The sequence below is a fragment of the Spea bombifrons genome, chromosome 4, assembly GCF_027358695.1.
Source record: "Spea bombifrons isolate aSpeBom1 chromosome 4, aSpeBom1.2.pri, whole genome shotgun sequence".
Lineage (NCBI taxonomy): Eukaryota > Metazoa > Chordata > Amphibia > Anura > Pelobatidae > Spea > Spea bombifrons.
Window position 1 is genome coordinate 36,886,542 of NC_071090.1, and position 24,163 is coordinate 36,910,704.

At 42.6% G+C, this 24,163-nt stretch overlaps 1 protein-coding gene across 1 annotated transcript; it reads right to left on the reverse strand.

Moving 5' to 3' along the window:
• Positions 1–5,288: 5,288 nt before the first annotated feature.
• Positions 5,289–22,693, reverse strand: FAF2 (Fas associated factor family member 2). The gene is made up of 11 exons (XM_053462681.1): positions 22,600–22,693; positions 16,687–16,755; positions 15,796–15,930; positions 12,211–12,287; positions 11,994–12,132; positions 9,472–9,557; positions 9,307–9,398; positions 9,036–9,213; positions 8,355–8,526; positions 7,139–7,282; positions 5,289–6,407 (listed from the first exon to the last, which is right to left on the reverse strand). Exons 1-11 carry the CDS (start codon positions 22,660–22,662, stop codon positions 6,225–6,227), a joined length of 1,338 nt encoding a protein of 445 aa, XP_053318656.1. The 5' UTR covers positions 22,663–22,693; the 3' UTR covers positions 5,289–6,224.
• Positions 22,694–24,163: the final 1,470 nt, after the last annotated feature.

Genomic DNA, 24,163 nt, shown 5'->3' on the forward strand with positions numbered 1-24,163 from the left:
GTGAAGAATTGAACTGTTCCAGATGCTGGAGCGAGAATGTATCTTTCCAATCCCCCTTCCCTACATAAGATTAGGTAAAACGTCACATCTCTGCCCCAATCCATTCTCACGTGTGACGTGGCGGTGTCTTCAGCAGAGGAATAGGACGGAGCACTTGTTATACAGCACACATGTTACCAAAGGTCTTACTGTATATAACAATCGCAACACGTCACAATTTTATCAGCAGCCTAGCCCTTGCATCTTTTGGATCCTGGAGGTGTCCACAACCAAACTAGGCCCATCTCCAGCAGATAAAGAGGTTTAACATCATACGCTCGCTGCTCCACTTTATGAAATACATACAATAGGAACCCTGCGACCACAGCTTGAGTGCTGCTGAACTCTTAGGCAAAGCACTTACTTGCCTCATTATCAAAGTATAACACCCATTCATTTAGGATGTCTGTGATTGCTGCATATATGCCACATTTTATCTTAAATACCCCTATGGTGGGATATAGTGGATTGTTTACTGTATCATCCTAACCTCCTGGACCCCATACTCACTGGGCTGAATTTTCAATTATTCCTTCCCACTAACATTCCTGCCCCTTCCCCTCCCCTAGAGTTGTGGCTTCCCTTACTCAGGGTCCCGGAGGTGTCTTCTGTGTTATAACTATATATCTATATGTGTGTATACATATATAGATATATCTCTCTATATAAACTTCTTTTTATTTTTGGCTTTTGGTACTTGCACATTTACTGGTTACCTCATTTCCCATGTATGTATTTGAAAAAAAAATGCTAATATATAGAAAATGGTTCTTGATGCTATCAAAGTGTGTTTTTTTTTTATTTTTTTTTTTTATTTTCCTTCATTCCATTGGAATAATATTGGTTTGTAGCATTTAACATAACTAGTACTATTGTATTATATATATGTGTATACTGATTGAAATTTTTAACAGATTTGTACTTTTTTTAAAATGAAAGTTGCTAGTTTTGCTTGACCTGGTAGTGCAATCATTTATTTTTTTTAATGTTGTGGCTGAATTGAGAGGGTTCTTCACTAATAAATGTATACAAGGATAATATCTGATATTTGCTTGCCTGTTATTGCTCTGCTCCACTATTTGGAATGGGTCTTGTACTTAAATGTGACTTCTTAATGAAATGATTAAAACTCAGGCATGCCCATATGATGCATACAAAAATGTATTTTTACCATTGTTCCCTATGGGAGAACCCCACACCTGCATAGCTTAACATGCTACCAATATTTCTTATATTTTAAAGTTACAGAAATGCCTTCCATACAAGTGTTAACCAGGTCTAGGGTATGTCATTTTAATTAGCCGAGACAAATATACCATGGGGCTGTCTAACATGCTGTTACAGGAATCTGAACACAACTAGATGTGTTCACTAGATACCACGGCGTTCAAATGTAGCTGTAACGTATCCCAGTAATCAAATAATGGCTTTTTATGTCCATCACTCCACAAGGTAAAAATGCAAAGTACCAGCAGTGGTTTTATCAATATTTAACGATCAGAACCGTGACACCTTCCAATGGCCAGATTTACGATAACACACAATTATCCATCGCGCTATGGGAATATCATCCACTCTTGCCATTCTGTCACGTATCTTTATAATCAAAGTTTCAAGCCGATCTTTCACTTTTCCATGTAACTACAGTAAACGGGAGCAGTCCTTTTAACTTCCCGTTTTCAGGATCTTCAATATTACCGTATTTCCCCAAGTAATATGCAAAGTAAAGACGCTCCCTTGTATAACACGCACCTTAATTTTAGGGGCTGAAATTAAAAAAATATATTACATAAAGTTATTGTACTGGCTGCCTGGGCATGATATGAGTGTGATTGATGTTAGCAATCGCACTCCTATCATGCATATCACTTTCAGCCTCCCTGTGCCCCTCCACACGGATCCATGTCATCACACACACACTCTCATTTACTCCCCCACCGTACCTGAACTGCAGATCCTCCGGTGCCGCTCAGACTTCCGTGGTTTCCCTCTGCGTTGCTCGAACAGGAACTGAGCGGAGTCATGTCATGTGATACGAAGTGCATTCACGTGACTCCACTGGGTCCCTGTGTCGCCGCGACTGATCAAGAGACGCTACTGAGCAAAACAGGTAAGCAGCAGGTCCCCTTTCTAATAAACCACTGTAAAAGATGCACCCAATTTTTAGACCCCAAAGGTACGTCTTATACATGGGGAAATACGGTATTTATCTAATTAGGTTACTGCGGATGGCATTCTTCAAAGCAGCATCAAAGGGATGCAAGGGCAGAGAATCGATTCATAAAAGCTAGTTGTGCCACCGCTGTCCACAGCTCTAAACCTAAATGAGGTGAACATTAAAATAAAATCTTGAACACTACAGTAAAAGGAGCAAAAGGCACAACCTAGATCCTTTGAAGGTATGTTTCTAAATCTACAAACGCAGGTATCAGCTTCTTGTTTTACTAAGGTTGTCTCTCAAACTGCAGTGTATAGCAAGCTTAAAAAAATATGGTTGTGCCGTTTCTCATAAGGTTTCTGACACAAAGTCAGGATGTGTTTAGTTTATACAGATTATACATCAATTGATCCTAGTGCAATGTTTGACAATGTCTTCTCACCATCAAAATCAGGATTTTCTTGGATCGGTTCTCAAAATTTACATTAGATTTTTATTTTAATCCCGAATGCAAAAACCGACCTGATGGCTGTACTTGGGAGGTAACCCCAACCTGCACAATCCATTAACAAGATGCTGTAGCCTCTGAAACGTAAATGATTGACATGGCACTCTTTCATTTGGAATAAAAGTTATTTATTTATATGCTGATAGGTAGCAGAGTATTGTAAAGTGGATCTACCCCTGGTATGAAGTCCACCTCTATGTGGACCTTTGCAGATAGCTAAAATAAAAGGTGGTTGATACACCTGTAAATGAGCATTATAATTTGTATGTATTTTATATACACTGCCGTTAAAAGGTAGATGTTTTCTTGGAAAACAATGCAAAAGGATTTTCACAACATGCCACTGGAACCTGATGAAGGGCCTCGCTACACGTATGGAGGTATTCCATTAAAAATTTTTACAATGTATTTCTGATCCATTTGATATTACTTTAATGCTCTTATTTCAGAACCAAGGGCATTTGTAAGTGACCTAAAACTTTTGAACAGTAGTGTAACTGCTGGGCTATAAGTAATCTTTTTTTGTTAATTTATAAGATTTTATACTAAAGTGTACTTATGTTAATTATGTTTAATACCCATTTCACTATGATGGTCTTAATGCCTCAACGTATTATAATTTATATATATATATATATATATCCTGTATTTTCTTTATTAGATCCATGTGATACTGTTGTAAACAGACTTCTCTAATTCATTCATTCAATTATGGAACAAAGAATATAAATCTGATACGACCCAACAGCAGTAAAGTTCTTTTAGCAAGAGTGCTTAGTCAGTGCAGGTATCATTCAATTATCTGAAGTCCATGTAGTGAGGTGGTTCTCATACCCAAGATAGATCTGGTTTACAATACACTCTGCTACCTCTCTGCATAGGGCTTTTTTTTTTTTTTTAAATTGTACTAGTTCTTACAATATTAGCAAGTATATTTTATTTACCATACATACCACAGTTACTTATGTCTTGCATGTTATGTTCACAGTATGGATAGCAAATTATACACATTTCTCTATCATCTATGCTATTTTTATGATGACATTCATTGAAAACACATCAAATTTCAGTATATACACATCTTAAGGACTGTTAGACAATTTCTAGTAACGGGTGCTCTCCAAGATGAACCGGGGCAGGCTTTGGGTCAGTTATTGATTTCACGATACTAGCAAGATGTATGTTCAATATGTCAGAATTATTAGCATGCTCCATAGTCTGGCAATGCAGCAAAACGCCTTTATTACACAGTGTTAAATGCTTCCTAGTAATATGTAATTTCTACTTTTGTAATCGTAAGAGCCAACAAAAGCCCAAATAGAGTTCAGAAACACTGACCCTACTATAGGTCCGGATCAGTAATGATGCTTGGCTCATAGTAATAAGGGAACACTCCTAATGATCTTACGGAGTAGCAGCAAACTGGTAAATCATACCATGACAGCAACAAAAGTGGCAAAAATGGTTTGCATGAAAGAACTGTCCAGGCTTGGCTTTACGGGAAATCATGTGTTATTCTTACACACTGGTTAATGTTTTTGGCAAACTTTAATAAGGCTGGTAAAGGGCCCCCCCGATTTATTATATTATCTGCCCAATGCCATTCATATCCGAAACAGCCTAATTATGTTTTTGTAGTTTTTACAGCTTATTAAATAATCACCATTGATGGAGGCTGATAGGGATTGGATACACAGCATAGCTACTTACGTGAGTTGTATATTTCAAGAGTGCCAATATAAAATTCTAAAAGCTTGTGTAGTGCAGAAGACACCAACAAAACCTGGATCTGGCACAATTATAAAGGAGGTGGAGAAACACAAAAAACTACATTCTGAAATAGCTAAAATAAACCAGCCTTTGAGATGTTTTTTGCTGATATATTTAGTGTAAACTGATAGCACATAAGCAACTGTAGATCAGGACTTGTTGGAAAATTCACCTTGCCTCAAGCAGCTGCTGGTTCTTGCAAGGAATTGGCAGGCGACATCAGCTAATTTAAAACATTAAGTTAACATATAAACAAAACCAAACAGTACCAAAAAGCCAAAAGGTAACTAGATTTCTAGTAAAAGGAATATTTGTTATAATCAAAAAAAAAATACATGACTATTTGAGCTCTAGGTATCAGGGCACAATGTCTAGTAGTGCCAGGTAACAGCTTGCTGTCTGTCTGATGCAGACATTTGTTGTAATCTTTAGGTTGGAATCTCAAAGTGTGTGCTATGATTGAACCCAACTACTCAGAGGAACATTACATTTGCCACCACTGTATCAAGGGGGAAGGTTTAAACAGGTCCGCCATTAGAACACACCTTCTGCAATGTTCGTCTTCAGGTGTGCAATTTAAAAACCAAGTGCTGATGAAAACTTAATTTAGCTATGCTTATACTCAACAGGCCAGCTGGCTTATGCCGCAGGGCACCCTGCCATATACCCTATGAATCTGAAGTGTAAGACGCGCAAATATCCCTTTTGTTTCAGTGGATTGGGCGTTTTAACAACATGTAAATCATACACAGCCATTTACATAATTTAGTTAGTTGGGCAAATTAATCAGTCTAAGAAAAATTGACATCATAGTTTAACTTGGGGGAAAAAATATTTAATTGACTAATCTGCAACATATGCAGAAAGTAGGTTCCACAAAACCAGTCTTCCTTACATTCACAGGCATTCAATACATATATATATATATATACACACTTAACACACAGCAAAATTCTAAAATGTTTTTAATTTATATTTGGAATAAATTATAATCTGGAATATAGTCCAGTAGGGACATATAGAATACTAGTGACAAGAGAAGGCATCTAAGCAGGGAGACCAGTCACTATATATTGCCTTTATTACAATACAGGGGTTTGGTAACCATCCCCAATCCCAAAGCAAGATCAGTCACACACACACACCTTGCTACATGCAGGATCTGCCAAAAATCCATTCAAAACTGAGCAAAGACAGCTGCCAATCTCTCTCCTTTGGTCTTTTAGAAAGCAAGAAAAAACTGTTACACAGAATGAGGAAATCATTTTCCTCTTGTTCCTCGAAGGAAAAAAAACTCACAATAGTTATCCCCAGAAATCTAGGCAGAAAGTGAATTTTGGGCCGTTAACTCGGTAGAGAGGATTCTTCCATTGCCAAGATAAATGGGGGGAGAATAGAGCCCTCCTGTAGGTGAAAAGGCTTTGTCAGTTCCAAAAAAAATTAAAAGGAAAGAAATAACAAATATAGATGTGGAACCCTGCAACATCTACCTGCATCTTTATGTTCATGGTCACTTAGCCATTGTCCCCTTCCAGTGAGGAGAAAAAAAAAAAAAAAACACTGCTACAAACTGCTTTACCCTCCTTGTCTGGGCGAGGATACTAGGATCCAAAGTCAGTAGCAGCAACCATTAAAAAAATAATGTTGTTATGAGATTACGTATCTCATTCCTCCCTACCTGCTTTTTTTCTATTTTTTCCTTCATTCCCAAGCTTCTTGGGATGCAAAAATATATATATTTATATAGTGTCAATCGTCTGTGAGATCCTGTACAAAGAGTAGCTGGGAGCGACTGAGTCCAGCCTCCTGGAGGGTAGGTGGCACAGGATCTTCCTCGCTGGGAAGGCACGGCAGCACTCGTCGGGGGAAATTTGCCACTATCTGGAACTTCTCTGGAGTTTCCTTCAGGGAGAAGAGGAAATCGTGAATCACCTAAAATGGAAAGAATAAAATGGTGTTAAATAAAAGCTTGACATCCGGTTTCCAGTAAAAACTAAATAAAAAAAATACATTAACAGATACACAAACGGCCAAATAATTTGTAATGTTATCCTGGAGTCTTACCCAAGTGATTATTGGGCCAACAGAAAAAAGTCTTGGCAATAACGGAACTTAGTGCCAACCGAATACACCTTTTACAAGCAGTAATGGTATTCTCCTGACAAGCACATAATATTCATCTGAAGGAAAACATATCTACACACTTCTTGAAAAGAATAGTAGGTCTGCTATCTTAAGAGGAAACTTATACCATAACCATTACTCAGAACAGATTAGACCGAAGAATGCGATTCCCACTGCAACCAGAAGATATGTTCTTGTGGTAACGATGGATCCCCTCAGTACAGTGTGTCAAGCAAGACCATACAAACATGGAGCGTGACTACAAAATACAGCGTTATTTATCAGTCATCAATACACAGCCTCCCTGAAGACATGCCCTCCAACACGACTAAGGACTTAGCTGCCAATCACAAAGTCTAGAACCGGGGTCGAAGGGGCAAGACATGACGCTAAAGCCACAACAATGAAAGGAAGAAGCACACACTGATAGCCCTATAAGTTAAATATATGTCCTGACAACATACTAAAGATTAATGTGCATAATAGAGACAGCAGCAAAATGTGGCAGCTGCAATAAGAAGTTGGACCAGACCACTTACTGATAGGGACTGTGTGAAAAGGAATCTCCGCTCCACTCTTGTATCGTTTGGCATCTTGAAAATGATTTTCAAACCATCGGGATGATCTGGTGGAGGCTCTGCAGGAAGACACTCAGATTTCCGCTCCTTTTCTTCCTGTAAGTTCTGCAAAAGAGGTGTTTATTATATATACAGCATTTTTCTAATATCGGATAAGACAACAATCTAAAAAATAAATGCAGTCTTAAAGGTTCCTCCGTCATTAAAGCACAGGATTCTTCCTTGGTAATATATATTAAGCTGCAGGTTTTAATTCACTTTTTTCTATGTCTAGCTTGGTTTTAGACTGACTTGATTAAAGGCTAAGCATGTCTGCTTCATCAGTGTATAGTTTGCATTGCTCTTACAGAAACTAATCAGGAGTGTATGATCAATCTTTTTACAGGATCAAGAATAGTAACTATGGCAGCTTGGGAAACCGCTCCAGAGCCCATTCACTGGTTCAGTCTAAGGCATAAACATCACACATTATAAAAGTTAAATATCACAAATATATCACAATCTAGGAGAAATATACACGTATGACACGCCTTCTGCATCAGGTGCAGCTGCTCATTTGGACTGCCGTCCCCATGACCATCATTATTCAGCCATATTTTATTTAAGCAAACAAACAAAATCATAATAGGTGTTATTGACTTATTTGTTTAGGATCACATAGCCGACTTGCTGCTGGGTGGTATGACATTTCAGCCCCTCTACCGCAAAGTTTTTCTGCAAACACTTAGCGATAATATCAAAGGTTGGGGCGCATAAACATGTGAAGAAAAAATTAAATACAATAGTGTAATAAGTTAAAAAATTAATATGAGTGATATTCAATGTGTTGCACTCACAAAGGTAATAGATAAAGGAGGCCCATCAAACAGAGGTAGTTCTTCTGAATATCTGGTGCAGTATTATGGAACTATATTAATATTTATATATATTTATTATTAAATATAGTTCCATAATACTGCACCATTTGTGGTTTCTTCATTTGCATTCCAGATATTCAGAAGAACAGACGGCATCATGAAAAATGGAAGACCACAATAATAAACCCTCATTGTTTATAGAGATGGGTGATCTGACCTCCATGTTGGAGTTTTACAATTTCTCTAAGTGCTCTGGTAAGTGTTAGTGTGAGATTCTGGTAAGCTGCACCCCTAAAAAACTGGAGTTTGGTAAACATTACCTGTTTCTTCCTTTCTTCTGCCAGTTGCCTGAGCTGTTCCTCTTCCTCCTCTCTTCTCTTTTGCTCTTGCTTTTCTCTCTTCTTGCGTTCCTTTTCCTGATCAGCACGCAGTGATGCCAAATAAGCCTCATCCTGTTGTTGCCGCAGCACCTGGGTTTGATTTCGCTCCTCTCTGATTAAAAAGAAAAAAAAAATGTTTGTGACATGCTAACAGAACATTAGGTGGAATACACTTAACATTTACAATCGTCCTACTGTAGAAAAAAATACTCAATGTTCACTCAACTAAATTACTGAGTTTTGAAAAAGATGATGGCAAACCACAGCATAAACCGTGTCATAGGGGTAAATCTAAAGCAGAATGTAATAGAATAATATGGCCCGTTATAATGAATAGTTTAATCTGTGAGGCAATGTTCAATAAATCTTATTTGTTTTATTATCTATTGTACAGGGCTGACGAGGCTCCTACAGGAGAAGCTCACTAAGGTTTGCCCTTCGTTACGCATAGCAGTATCATGGAATTAAATCTGCCATTCTCTCCAGAAGCTGCTGAAGTCACATTTTAAACACCCCTGATAATATTAGCCTGTGTTAAAAAAACAACTATTCCAAAAACATGCTGAATGATAACTATACACAGTACTATAATATTATCCCAACACCTACAGGTGTACTTACCGTTCCAGTCTCTCTGACACAAGGTAAGTCTGGTTGGCATCCATTATAAACGTTAGTTGATTAATTAAGTCTTGTGGCTGAATTAACCCTTCCAATCTCCCAACTACAGTCATCTTGCGGTCCTTCAACATAATTATGGCTAGAAAAGGGTAGGTGTTCTCACGCAAGGCCTGGGAAACTGAACATGACAGAAATAAAGGAGAGAAATTAGAAACAGATGATTGTTTGAAGATCGATAAACCTACAGCATGCGGCACACTGTATGGCTAACCTCTGAATCCCTCCGGCTTGTTGGTCGAGCATGCCCAAAACAGCATCCTACTGCTAATGAACTGAGTCACCTCAGGAGTGCAGAGTGTGTTCCTAGGAGAGAGCGACACCGTTTACTAACACTGCTCCAACACGAGGCGAAGTCAAAGACGAGAAGAAAACATACCTGCAGAATTCATCAGAGTCCTGATGATCTTCACCATGCAGATAAACCAACAAGAACCGCAGCTCCTGCTTGGCATCATTTAGGGCCTGGCAATGAAGAAGCAGATCAGATGAAACATCATTAAAAACATTAACAACACGAACAGCATAGTGGTAACTAGAGCTGAAACAACGAATCGATAAAATCGATAATAATCGATAACGGAAATCGTTGTCGACGATTTCCGTTATCGATTAATCGAGTGATCGATTCGTTGTTGGAGCACTAGGCTCCTTTTACTTACCTCCGCGAGCGTTCCCCGCTTCTGCTACACGCTCTGCAGTCTCCGCCTTCTTTTAGCTACGTGACGGATGTGACGCGTTCCGGAGGTAAGTATTCTTCATGTCTATGTGCACGGATCGCACAGAGCCACTCGCACAGAGCGGTTCGCTCTGTGCGAGTGGCTCCATTCGCACAGAGCGGTTCGTGAGTGTGGGTGCAGGGCAGAGTGGGGGTGGGGGTGCAGGGCAGAGTGGGGGTGGGGGGTGCAGGGCAGGAGACTGGGTGCAGGGCAGAGTGGGGGTGGGGATGCAGGGTGTGAGTGTGGGTGCAGAGCAGAGTGGGAGACTGGGTGCAGGGCAGAGTGGGGGTGGGGATGCAGGGCAGGGTGTGAGTGTGGGTGCAGGGCAGAGTGGGTGCAGGGCAGAGTGTGAGTGTGGGGGCAGGGCAGAATGTGGGGGCAGGGCTGGGTGCAGGGCAGAGTTGGAGACTGGGTGCAGGGGCACAGTGCAAAGTGCTGGGTGCAAAGTGCCAGTGCTGGGTGCAAAGTGCCAGGGCTGGGTGCAAAGTGCTGGGTGCAAAGTGCCAGGGCTGGGTGCAAAGTGCTGGGTGCAAAGTGCCAGGGCTGGGGCAAAGTGCTGGGCGCAAAGTGCTGAGTGCTGGGTACAAAGTGCTGGGTGCAAAGTGCAAAGTGCTGGATGCAAAGTGCCAGGGCTGGGGCAAAGTGCTGGGTGCTGAGTGCTGGGTACAAAGTGCTGGGTGCAAAGTGCCAGGGCTGGGTGCAAAGTGCAAAGTGCTGGTGCAAAGTGCTGAATGCTGGGTGCAAAGTGCTGGATGCAAAGTGCCAGGGCTGGGGCAAAGTGCTGGGTGCTGAGTGCTGGGTACAAAGTGCTGGGTGCAAAGTGCCAGGGCTGGGTGCAAAGTGCAAAGTGCTGAATGCTGGGTGCAAAGTGCTGGATGCAAAGTGCCAGGGCTGGGGCAAAGTGCTGGGCGCAAAGTGCTGAGTGCTGGGTACAAAGTGCTGGGTGCAAAGTGCAAAGTGCTGGTGCAAAGTGCTGGGTGCAAAGTGCTGGATGCAAAGTGCCAGGGCTGGGGCAAAGTGCTGGGTGCTGAGTGCTGGGTACAAAGTGCTGGGTGCAAAGTGCCAGGGCTGGGTGCAAAGTGCAAAGTGCTGGTGCAAAGTGCTGAATGCTGGGTGCAAAGTGCTGAATGCTGGGTGCAAAGTGCTGGATGCAAAGTGCCAGGGCTGGGGCAAAGTGCTGGGTGCAAAGTGCTGGGTGCAAAGTGCCAGTGCTGGGTGCAAAGTGCCAGGGCTGGGTGCAAAGTGCTGGGTGCAAAGTGCTGGGTGCAAAGTGCTGGGTGCAAAGTGCAAAGTGCTGGGGCAAAGTTTCTTGAACAGTAATAGTCCACCTCTTTTCAGAATGTTTGGGGTTATTTTGTTTCATAAATATTGTGTTTGGGTTCTTGTACTTTGAAAATATTGTTTTTTATTACATCATAACAAAATAAGAATGTTAATGTAAATTTTAAGTTGTTTTTTAACATCCAGTTCATTAAATTCTTTTAAATAAACGAAAAATTTGCATATTGTTTTTTTTTATCCGATTAATCGATTAATCGAAAAAATAATCGGCCAACTAATCGATTATTAAAATAATCGTTAGTTGCAGCCCTAGTGGTAACTGAGATGTATGGTGCATTCCTGTAGTAACTATAACATTTAACATTCCTATATTCATTCATTAGAAAGACCCAAAGAGTGTGCTTTGTTTGGCATCTAGTTCCATTGTTTTGTAGATATTTCGTTTAGGTGCTCGCCTTGTGGAGCTACGATCTGTTAGGGTGGTAGAGTCAGCTGTACCTCACCAATTTCCTGGCCTGAAGTTTTCTTCTTCCTTGCCCAACCCCAGACTTACAAAAGCTGCCTAAACTAACAACAATTAGCAACGTAACACTGCAAAGGCAACTTATTCAGGACAAAAAAATCATACATATATACTATTCGTTTTAATCTGTAAACACACAATAGTTTATTTAAAGTAGAAGATTATAACATGTAGGTTCTAGAAAAAGTGATTTTCTCATTAAGTTTCAAAAAAAGAATTCCAAACAAAAAAAAACTCCTTCATAATTTGCACTGTTCTATTCATATAACTCTAGGCAGGCAATGGAACATAAGCAGAACGCTAAATTTGGGAATTGTGTATATAAAACTTCCAAGTTGTGTTATATATAAAGTAACTGACGTGGAGTCTAAGTCTTACCTGGCTATAGGTCCCCTGGTAAAACACAGGGTGATTTCTGCCATACTTCTCCTCAAACGACTGTATAAAGGAGATAATGTCTCCCACGGGGTCAGTGACACGGCTGCGAGGGTCTGGCCGGATAAAACGAATAGCAAACCTGGACATAAGACAGATACATATGGTACAGAGATTCTTAATTCAGCAGCGGTTACCGGGCTACATGCAGCTCACTTACCTAAATACGTCAAGTAGTGTGTAATACGTGATGCGGAATGGAAGCATGATCAGGTAGTAACCCCATCCCCAAAGCCCCTGTAGAAAGAACACTGCATTAGAACGCTGTGCAAGGAATTGAAAAAGAAAACTGTGCCCATATACTGGTGTGAAAAAGGATTTGCCTGCTGGCCGATTTTCAAATATATATCATGCCTGAGTGCTACAACAAATAGAAATAGAAGAAAATGTACAATACCAGAATTTTTTCAGTGTTTTATTGAATAAAAAGAACACGGTTACAAGAAAACTCTACTTTTCAGTCCCTACCCTACATACAAACGAGAATTACAATTATGTATACAGATAAAAGTGATGAATTAGAGAAGATGATGTAAAAGTGACACTGGAGGTAGAGATAGGCAGTAAAATGCGAAGAGAGGGGTAAATTAGTCAGATGGGGAGAGTTGAAAACAATTAAGACAATTATCTGTATGAATGAAAGAAAAATCTTAAAATTATAATCTAAAACTATCAGTAACTATATCATCAATACCTATCTGCATTTAAACGCAGATAAATCAAAACTAATCAACATCCACCAATAACCCTCCATTCCAAGTGCCTAAACTTATCTGATCCTAGAAATCAATACCCATTACAATCAATATCCATCAATAACCCTGCATTACAATAAGTCAAATTATCCCTACCATATTTATCAATAACTTTCAGCATCTAAATATATATAGAAATACTAATCAATGATAATCAATGCTTAGCAATAACCCTCCATTCCAATCAATAAGTCTCTTATATTAGTCCTAATCACATTTATCAATACTTATCTCCATCTAAATACATAGCAATCCATATCCATCAATAACCCTCCATTTCAATCTATATCTGTCAAAAAATACCCCTTACCATATTTATCAATAAATATTTACCATATTTATCAATACCTAAAAGAAAATACTAACCAGTTATAATCAATATATATATATATATATAGGGCTTGACAAATTTGTTGTGAATCTCGGCGCCAGGTAAAAAAGTTAGGAGCCAGGATTTTTTTAAACTAACAGTTGGTCAGGAGTGATCTGATCATCATCAGCCCACTTACTAAACTCACAGCGTTTGACCTGGAAGCACCCTGGACTTTCAGGTCAGTGCTGCTTGTTTTTTTTTTAAATACATTTTTTTCATTTTTTTAACTCTTTTGATGCTGATGTTCCATTGGAGCACAGCATTGACTGATATTTAATCCCCACAAGCTTGTGGGGACAAATGTTAACCCCTGCAATGCCACGAATGTGTCATACACAATTGTGGCATTGAAGGGGTTAACGCTGCACTGTCGCTCTCAGGGAGCGATCAGGAAGCAGGGGGGTGTTGGGGCTGGTCTCCACACTCATGTGGAGACCGAAGAACCCTCTCCCCTGTCCCTGAAGCTGCCTCTGGCAGCTGGGACTCAATTGCTGGTCTATAGACCAGCCATTGCAGGGGGAGTCTTAGATGACTGCTGTAGGCTTCCATGCCTACAGGAATCATCAAAGGGCTTGTGGGGGCTCGTTTTTGCTGTTGCTGGTCTGCCTGGGCTTCCAGGCAGACCACCAGCAGCAGAGCCCCGTACAAAACGGGAATTAACCCCTAAATGGCATTGAAGGGGCATTGAAGGGGTTAACGCTGCACTGTCGCTCTCATGGAGCGATCAGGCAGCTGGGGGGTGTTGGGTCCGGTCCCCACACTTGTGGGGACCCAACAAACACACAACCCACTTCCCTGAAGCTGCCTGTGGCAGCTGAAAACACGATTGCTGGTTTTGCAGCAACCGCGGTTTCAGCCTACAGGATCACTCCGTGGGAGTGATCTCAGGCTCGGGGGGCGGGCTCTGAGCAGCAGCGCCCCCGTGTGGTGACTCAGCCGCTTACATCCATAATTTTTTCTGGATGTAAGAGGCTGACAAAACCTAAGCGCCAGGACAAAATTCTCTGTCGCCATGGCGACCTGGCGCCTGGGATTTGTCGAGCCCTGTATATATACCGTATTGGCTCGGATATAGGCCGCCCCCGTATATAGGCCGCACCCTAAAAGTTTGGTGCTTTTTTAAAGAAAAAGTTTTTTTTCTTTAAAAAAGCACCAAAAAAAACATGCTGCCACTGTCCTCCCCCCCGAGATATGCTACCACTGTCCTCCCCCCCGAGATACGCTACCACTGTCCTCCCCCCCGAGATACGCTGCCGCTGTCCTCCCTCCCCGCGATACGCTGCCGCTGTCCTCCCTCCCCGCGATCCGCTGCCCTCCCTCCCCGAGATCCGCTGCCCTCCCTCCCCGAGATCCGCTGCCCTCCCTCCCCGAGATCCGCTGCCCTCCCTCCCCGAGATCCGCTGCCCTCCCTCCCCGCGATACGCTGCCGCTGTCCTCCCTCCCCGCGATACGCTGCCGCTGTCCTCCTCTGCCCCCCTCCTCGACTTACCGGAGCAGACTCCCGGGTGTCTTCAGGGCCGGCGAGGGACATCTACGCAATACGCGTATGCAACTTCCGGTACCGTTACCGGAAGTTGCATTTGCGTATTGCGTAAATGTCTCCCGCCGGCCCCGCAAGACACCCGGGAGTCTGCTCCGGTAAGTCGGGGGTGGGCAGAGGTAAAACGCTTAGATAACCTCCCGTGCCGGCACCCCCCCCGTGGGAAGTGCTGGCAGGGGAGGCTGTCTGAGCGTATCGGGGAGAAGGATGCAGGTCCCCTGCACCGCTGCGGGGGATCTGTATCTTAACCCCGCTGCCTGCCCGGCGCCCGGGACTGCATGTCCCGGGCGTCGGGCGCTAGACCCCGAATATAGGCCGCACCCCCACTTTAAAAACTTAAAGTGGGGGAAAAAAGTGCGGCCTATATTCGAGCCAATACGGTATATATATATATATATATATATATATATATATACACACACACATACATACATACACACATATTTTATTGGTAAATTGACACAAAAACAGACAACACAAACATTAGTTTCTCTTAAACGAGGCCCTCCCTACATTTACGCCACCCACCCGCGAGATTTTAAAGGTCACTTGAATTCCTGAGCATGTTCAGTTGCCTCTCCCATTGATTTTAATGGGAATGGAGTTCCCTACTGGGACTGGATGGTGGAATGGGGAAAAAACATGTTGCAAGCCTGATTTTCTTGCTTTCCTGAGTGGGCATTCCAGAAGAGCAGGGAAGCAGAAAGGCTTTTATAAGGTAACTTTACTTGTAAAGTAATAAGTGCATATTGAAGTACAGGATACGGAATTCAATGCGCGTTTCCGTTTGGGACATTTAACTGGCCATTTAATGGAAGTCTCTGAGAGTGGGACGGCTGATGGTCTGCTCAGTAAAAGGTGCTGCATGAAGAAGCAGGCCAAAACTCCTTCATAGTCCTTTGAGAGAATAATCAATAACTAGAAGAAGCATCATACGAATTCCTGCTAAAGGCTTTGGATATCAGGGATTTGAGTGTAAGGGGGATGGAGCCTCAGCTACAGAAATAGGCAATAATATAACAAATCAAAACACATTTTACAGGACTATATGGCCAACAACAGACTCTCCTAACTCACCCTTGGCTGTGGTCGTGAAACCACATAACTGTATACTCTGTGGTCCGCTGTGTTCACCTGCAAAGGCCGGCTGGGAGCAGTATTAAAGACGCTGGGGACCCCCTCCTGTTCATTCAATCTGTCCTGAACAGCAGCCTGGAGAAAAAGAAACGTAAGGAATTCATAATGAGAAACATGTGGATTATTATTCAGCTTATATTTCTAGAACAAATAAAACAGAGAGCTTCAGTTCATACCTTATAACCAGGGCCTGACACTTTTTCATTCCCCTTCAGATTTAGAAGTGAGGGAGGTATTTTGTTTCCAAAGAGGGAGTCATTTTATAAGGCTGTCCCACTAACGCACACTTACTGTACTACCCGCTCTTGGCCATAAATCATGCCAACTAACTTTTAGCCAAAATTATGGAAATTCAAATACCACAAGCAAGCTTATGCACCTGCAGCAAACTTAAACTGACCTTTTTCAGAAATAGCAAAACATACAGAAGCTCAAACACAGCGCGCGACCACTTTACCACGCAGACGGTCCTCGGCTCTGCTTAGGCACCCATACTGGCCACACTTACAGCACCGCATACACATACAGCACATCACGCTCTCTTTTCACTGAATGTACATTGATAGAATTATCAGGAGTGAAAAATAGGGTGGTGTGTTGAAAGTACAGACTAGTTATTTTAGCGAGGTTAATGCATCTATACAACATTTAGTAGATCTGGAATGAAGCTGCAGGATTGTGTGACATTTCATCAGGCGATCCCACTAAGTGCCCACTAAGACTGTGGATCCCTCTCTTATCAATAGCCCAGGCTTGCAAAAGCAGCTTGGACTACCATTGTGGACTTTCTGTTTGAAAACAGTACCGTTGATTCAGTGGACTGGTACATACCTCAATATTCCAATTGTGTTGCTGCAGGGTTTGGCGACATTGGTCCATTGATTCAATACCTGTTAAGTCCTAGAAGACAGAAAAGGTGGAACATTTTTTTTCCAAATTTAAAAGTCTGGAAATAACTTATTACGTGTGTATATATATTTATTCTATATTCAAGGCTCTAAGGCTTTTTTCAATTAAAATGGTAGATATTTGTGTAACATACCGTATATTTGCTAAATTATAAGACAATACCCCTCGTCTTATATTCGAGGTCGTCTTCTAATCAGACCTTAAATAGAGGTCTGGCTACAAGACTAAGATCCAGATCCCCCGCAGAGCTGCAGGGGACCTGGATCCCCCTCTACGGCAGTCTCTGCTGCTGCCGGCACTTCTTCTGGAGGCTTCTATGATGGAGTGCCGGCCTCACATGACCTTCCAGTGCGCCACCATAGAAGAGCCGGCAAAAGCAGAGGTTGTCTGTGCGCATCCCGCAGCCGGTGAACGTTTGTGGGATGCACACAGACAACCTCCGCTGCTGCCGGCACTTCCACCGGCATGGGCAACCTCTCTGGTCTGCAGCTATGCAGCGCCATAAGCAACAAACTGCAGTGCACTGTGTGTTTTGACACCTGTCTATCAGAACCAGCATTAACTTTTTCAGCAATTTGAGCTACTGTAGCTTGTGTGTTGAATTTGACCACGCAGGCCAGCCTTCATCCTCCACAAGCATCAATGAGCCCTGGCTGCCCTTGACACTGTCGCTGGTTCACCTGTTTCCCTTCTTTGGACCACTTTTGATACCAACCACTGCAGACCAAGAACACCCACAACAAGATGCTCTGACCCAGCCATCTAGTTATCACAATTTGGCTCTTGTCAGACACTCATATCCGTACGCTTGCCCATTTTTCCTCCTATCACATCAACTTTAAGGAAATATTCACTTGCTGCCTAATATATCCCACCTACTGACAGGTACCATGATAAAATTATCAGTGTTATCCACTTCACTTGTCAGCGGTCATAATGTTACGGCTGATGTATATATACATACACGCATAGAAATACACATGTGGACAAGAGTTAGTGAACACTTTGGAATTACTTGGCTTTCTGCATTAATTCACAAAATGCAAAATGATCTACATTTAAGTAGGGCTGAAACAACGAATCGATAAAATCGATAATAATCGATAACGGAAATCGTTGTCGACGATTTCCGTTATCGATTAATCGAGTGATCGATTCGTTGTTGGAGCACTCGGCTCCTTTTACTTACCTCCGCGAGCGTTCCCCGCTTCTGCTACACGCTCTGCAGTCTCCGCCTTCTAGCTACGTGACGGATGTGACGCGTTCCGGAGGTAAGTATTCTTCATGTCTATGTGCACAGATCGCACAGAGCCACTCGCACAGAGCGAATCGCTCTGTGCGAATGGAGCCACTCGCACAGAGCGATTCGCACAGAGCGGTTCGCTCTGTGCGAGTGGCTCCATTCGCACAGAGCGATTCGCTCTGTGCGAGTGGCTCCATTCGCACAGAGCGGTTCGCTCTGTGCGAGTGGCTCCATTCGCACAGAGCGGTTCGCTCTGTGCGAGTGGCTCCATTCGCACAGAGCGATTCGCGGGGGTGGGGGTCCACGGTGGGGTGGGGGTCCACGGTGGGGTGGGGTTTCAGGGGATGCAGGGTGTGAGTGTGGGTGCAGGGCAGAGTGGGGGTGGGGGTGCAGGGCAGAGTGGGGGTGGGGGGTGCAGGGCAGAGTGGGGGTGGGGGGTGCAGGGCAGAGTGGGGGTGGGGGGTGCAGGGCAGGAGACTGGGTGCAGGGCAGAGTGGGGGTGGGGATGCAGGGTGTGAGTGTGGGTGCAGGGCAGAGTGGGAGACTGGGTGCAGGGCAGAGTGGGGGTGGGGATGCAGGGCAGGGTGTGAGTGTGGGTGCAGGGCAGAGTGGGTGCAGGGCAGAGTGTGAGTGTGGGGGCAGGGCAGAATGTGGGGGCAGGGCTGGGTGCAGGGCAGAGTTGGAGACTGGGTGCAGGGGCACAGTGCAAAGTGCTGGGTGCAAAGTGCCAGTGCTGGGTACAAAGTGCCAGGGCTGGGTGCAAAGTGCAAAGTGCTGGTGCAAAGTGCTGGGTGCAAAGTGCTTGCTGGGTGCAAAGTGCCAGGGCTGGGGCAAAGTGCTGGGTGCAAAGTGCCAGGGCTGGGGCAAAGTGCTGGGTGCAAAGTGCTGAGTGCTGGGTACAAAGTGCTGGGTGCAAAGTGCCAGGGCTGGGTGCAAAGTGCTGAGTGCTGGGTGCAAAGTGCTTGCTGGGTGCAAAGTGCCAGGGCTGGGGCAAAGTGCTGGGTGCAAAGTGCTGGGTGCAAAGTTCTGGGGCAAAGTGCTGGGTGCAAAGTGCCAGGGCTGGGGCAAAGTTTCTTGAACAGTAATAGTCCACCTCTTTTCAGAATGTTTGGGGTTATTTTGTTTCATAAATATTGTGTTTGGGTTCTTGTACTTTGAAAATATTGTTTTTTATTACATCATAACAAAATAAGAATGTTAATGTAAATTTTAAGTTGTTTTTTAACATCCAGTTCATTAAATTATTTTAAATAAACGAAAAATTTGCATATTGTTTTTTTTTATCCGATTAATCGAAAAAATAATCGGCCAACTAATCGATTATTAAAATAATCGTTAGTTGCAGCCCTACATTTAAGTCACAAGTATAGAGAAACACAATGTGCTTAAGCCAATACGATGCAAACAACAATTCAACCTTAGTTTCATTTGTCCACAAAACATTTTTCCAGTAGCATTGTTAAGTGTCATGGTGCTCTCTGGCAAACTTCAGGCAAACAGCAATGTTGTTTGGGAGAGCAGGGTGTTCATCTGTGGTCCTGCCATGGATGGACTCCGTGCTTGCTCAATGTTTTGCACATGGTAGTCTCGTGAACTAAGATATTATCCAGTTTCAATGTAACTGTTACTCTAGGGTTCTTTTTTTACCTTATGGAGTCTGGGTCCCCACTTACAGGGAGAGTAGCCACAGTACTAAACCATCTCCGTTTACAAACAAACAATTTGTCTAACTGTGGGTTGATGAGTATATAAACTCTGTTTGATTACTTTGCACCCCTTTCCAGCTTTATGCAAATTATCAGTTCCAGATTGATGGGTTTTCCGAGATTTCTTTTTTTGTGTGTTTTTTGAGGTTATTTTAAAGTAGCTCTAACACACATCTCTAATCCCATTTGATTGATTGGACTCCAGGTTTGCCAACTCCTAACTACAATTAGCTTTTGGTGAAGTGATTTGCCTAAGGGTTCACTTACTTTTTGTCTACCCACAGTGTGAATGTTTGAATGATGTACTCATTATGGATAAGAATAGTACAATCATTCGTGTGTTATTAGTTAAAACAGATTGTGTTCGTTATTGTAACTTAGATGAAGAGCATTTCATAAGACACATTCATACATACACTGTATGTAAATGTGTGTATATTTCAATTTGAAGAATAACCTGCATTATGTTTTACCCTTTTCTCACATCTAAAGGAAGTGTGTGTATATATATATATATATATATATATATTTAGATTAAACATGCAAGATGTTTGGTGGCTTCTCAGACGGAACCCATCTCTCCCGCCTATATTTTTCTTTTTATCTCTGCTCTTTCTCACTATCTGAAAATGAAAACAACAGCAGTCATAAACCACAAAACATTTGAGATGTGATGTTTTACATAGCGAATGACCACTAATCAACTTGAATTTCCAGTGATGCAAGAACCTCTGTGTCTTTTCTGATGTTGCATTTGGCGTTGTGAATAAAATCCCGCAGCAACCCACAATTTCACACTATGCAGGTGGGTTTGAGGCTTGCTCCACCCTTTATATAAAGCATGCGGTGAAATAGCATTCAATAGAAAAGCTAAAAACGTACGTAAAGTAAAAATGATTAACCACTTAGCTCGCCGGAGTTTTGCAATAACTATTACTTTACGAAGGTACAGACAGGGAATGTACCAGTTAGTATTTGTTGGACTGTCTGTACCTGGTCTGCCGGGACATATACGGGGCCTTGCAAGACTAAATTATGGCACATCCAGCCACCTACCGCCCCCTCCCAATTAAATAAATAAAATAAATCACAAATTATGAGAAAATTGCCTTTTTTTTATATATAAATAATCAGATGACTCTCTGGATTACAACTCCATCACACTCACCCAAGCTAATAAAGCAGGAGCATGAGAAAAGCAAAAAGCTGGCATACTTGTAAAAACGTATCTTTTTTAACTCTTTCTTTCCAGTGAAATGAGCGCATCATGTGGTGTGCACTGTAGATTTTAAAAAATATACGAAAATCTATTCCTGCGGGGCAGTTTTGGGATCTGGAGATGCAGCGGAATACATCTTGAATGTATATACTTTTTTGGGGGTACTAACCGGTCTTAAATGAGACAGGCTTCAGAAAATAAAAGCTGAAAATTTCAAGTTGGGAAAAAGGAATGGGAATGTTCCAATTTGTCCCCCAAAATACATAAATGCATGATTTTGATTGTAAAATATTTCCCCAACATTTTAATGTATTATTCATATTAAGTGTTGGACTATACTAAAAATTATATTTTTGTTTTATACATATCATATTCCGCGGCTCTATCTGTCCTCGAAAAAAATATATATATTTTGCGTGGGTACACAAAAAAGGAGAATCATGGTTATGAAAATAGCAAAAAAAAGATGCAAAAAAAAAATGCAAAAAAAAGTCTCAGGCTTTTGGGAACAAAACTGTCGTAACGTTAAAGAAATAAAAAACGCCAATATAGTTGAGTTTATGATCAATCTAAACACTGGACGAGCACTCAAATGGTACTTTTGCACAAATATGCTAATTTCAGAAGCAATAACCATCACCCACATCGCTTGTACACCTCAACAGCTTCACAACGGAAATGCAGAATCATCCTTTAAATACTTGGCTGCCAACGTCTACTCTCTCTGACAATATACTTCATTAATTAAAATAAAAAAATTGGAGTAACTCCAGAACGTTGAAGAAAGTCCAGATGTGATGTAAGGAGGTTTTACTCTACCAAGAGGGTGGTAGAGAAATGGAACAGCCTCTCGTCACACGTGGTAGAAGCTATTACAGTGTCATAAAGCTATCCAGAATACCTAGGACGTATTAAGGTCTAAATCTCTATATCAGGAAATACTGGGCAGTCAAGGTGGGCTGAATGGTTCTTATCTGCCGCCATATTCTATGACATCCATGACTTGACAAAAGTTGGCACACTTAAGAGCCGAATATCTGGTGCATCCAGAAAGCTTTCCATAAAACGTTGCCCATGACAGCCTGGTTAGTAACCTCTGGGTAACGTCATATTCTGCCCACCTGACACCCAATTTAGTATTGGGGTCAAGCAACCGAACAGCGTCCAATTCTTGCTATTACAATGAATTTTGACCACAGACATGTTGGAACGTCTTCGTACAACTGGCCTTTAATAGGTTAAAATGCATAAAGAACAAATCAGCATGTAAAGTGCCGAAATATCCAAGTCACGTGATGCGATGGGCTCAACTGCAGCCACTGTGATGATCCTACACAGTGAGGCAATGCTGCGTGTCACTTTCAATGATCCCGGGAGCTAGACAGCTTACACACACGGTGCAAGAGGCCCTATGCAATTGTGTTACACGTCTAGTATCTCGAGAAGAACTCTTAGCACTGCCTTTACGCCATGCCGTTACAGCGCGACCATCACTGCATTATAACACACAACTTTTCTCGATGCCATGGCAGCCCGCGGTCTGTACTTCATACAAAGCTAGGCCAGGCCTCCAGCTGTAACCAGACACCCGGTCCCGCCTCTCCACACTTGGTGTATGCGGTCTACAAACCGAAACCCGCGTCCGCGCAGCTTCCGCCTCACTCTACCTGAAACTGAAGCAATTTTTCGGTTTGCTCCTGGCTCAGCTCCCGCTCCTCCGGCGCCGCCATCTTCCCTCTCCGCCTTCCGACCCGTCACTCCCATTCACCGGAAGTGACGACGCAGATCCAGGTAGAAAAGAGGAAGTTCCGTCGAAGCCCACCATCTTAGTTCGGTGCTTAGCAACGAGTGCATTTTAGGAAGTTCATGTAGCTGTCGGACTAGCGTCGGAGTTGTCATACGCTAAATTTGGAAGAATTAATAAAACGGAAACATGTGTTTAAATAATCATCTAAACATGATTATAAATGTTACTTGCTGCGAACACAGGGATTTTATTTTATAAATGAACACCAAAAAAAATAAAAAATGATCAAATATATTTGCATTGTGATTGTTTGATCTCCGCATGCTCGATCTCCGCATGCTCTTTCACGGCATTCGTCAAAAGCACAAAAAGTACAGGCATTCTATACTTCATTAAGTGTAAGTTCTACATAAATTAAGAACTCATATCTGCGTCAGTATATATACAATTAACCGCACAAATCAGTACAGAGTACACATGGGATGTAGATCCATACCTGGTTTTGGCACGCCCCACTCTCCCCACCCTCTTCCAACAACCGCATGTATTCCACAACGTTGGACCTTCTACCCCCATCCCGCAAGGGTGGGCTCTGGGTAGCCGAAGCTGGAAAGTTACCCCCGTATGTGTAGACCCAAGGTTTTGCATGTGTACCCCTTTTTTTCATGTGTGTATAACATGCAGTAAATCCATTGTGCCCTACAGCATTACCTTTCTTAGCCACAGCAAGTGGCGGTACTAGCCTGAGCTGACGTCAGATTACCCACACATGAACCCCTGTATTGCCAAAAATAAAGATGTATTTTCCGGCTCTTTGGACATTTGGTTGACAGTGACCATGGCATGGTGACACTAGAGATTCATTCACAAGAGCAGACTAGAAGAAGCTCCAAAAACATACTTAATTTTAGGCAGCCAACTTCCACAGGTCTGGGCATAACTGGGAACTCTCCGGGTTTGACCCGGAGATCTCTGGGTGAAGCACCGGTTCTCTGGGTCAACACCTGAATCCTCCGGGTTGAGAGAGCGGGGTCTTGACGCGCCTCGCTCCCCACCCATTTCCCCTTTAAATGGGGGTGTTTCCCATGGTGTCAGCGTGACCACCCCCAATGCCAGATGATCAGCCGCCAATGTCAACGGGAACGGCCTGGGGCATCCCTGGAGCTAATTAACTTGGATTCATTTCTAGTTGGAAGAAACACAGAAGATAATATACATCCCTGGGTACTTAGGGAACTTAGCCAAGAAATGGCCAGGCCATTGCTTTTGATCTTCAAGGATTGTCTCTCGTCTGGTATGGTGCCAGAAGACTGGCGTAAAGCAGACATGATACCAATAATAAAAGATGGCTCAAAAGCTCAGCCAGGTAACTACAGACCTGTGAGTCTAAAATCTGTGGTGGGGAAATTACTTGAAACATTGCTAAGGGAAATGCATTTAACCAATAGCATCATAACTAGGGGACAATGTGGTTTATTTAATGT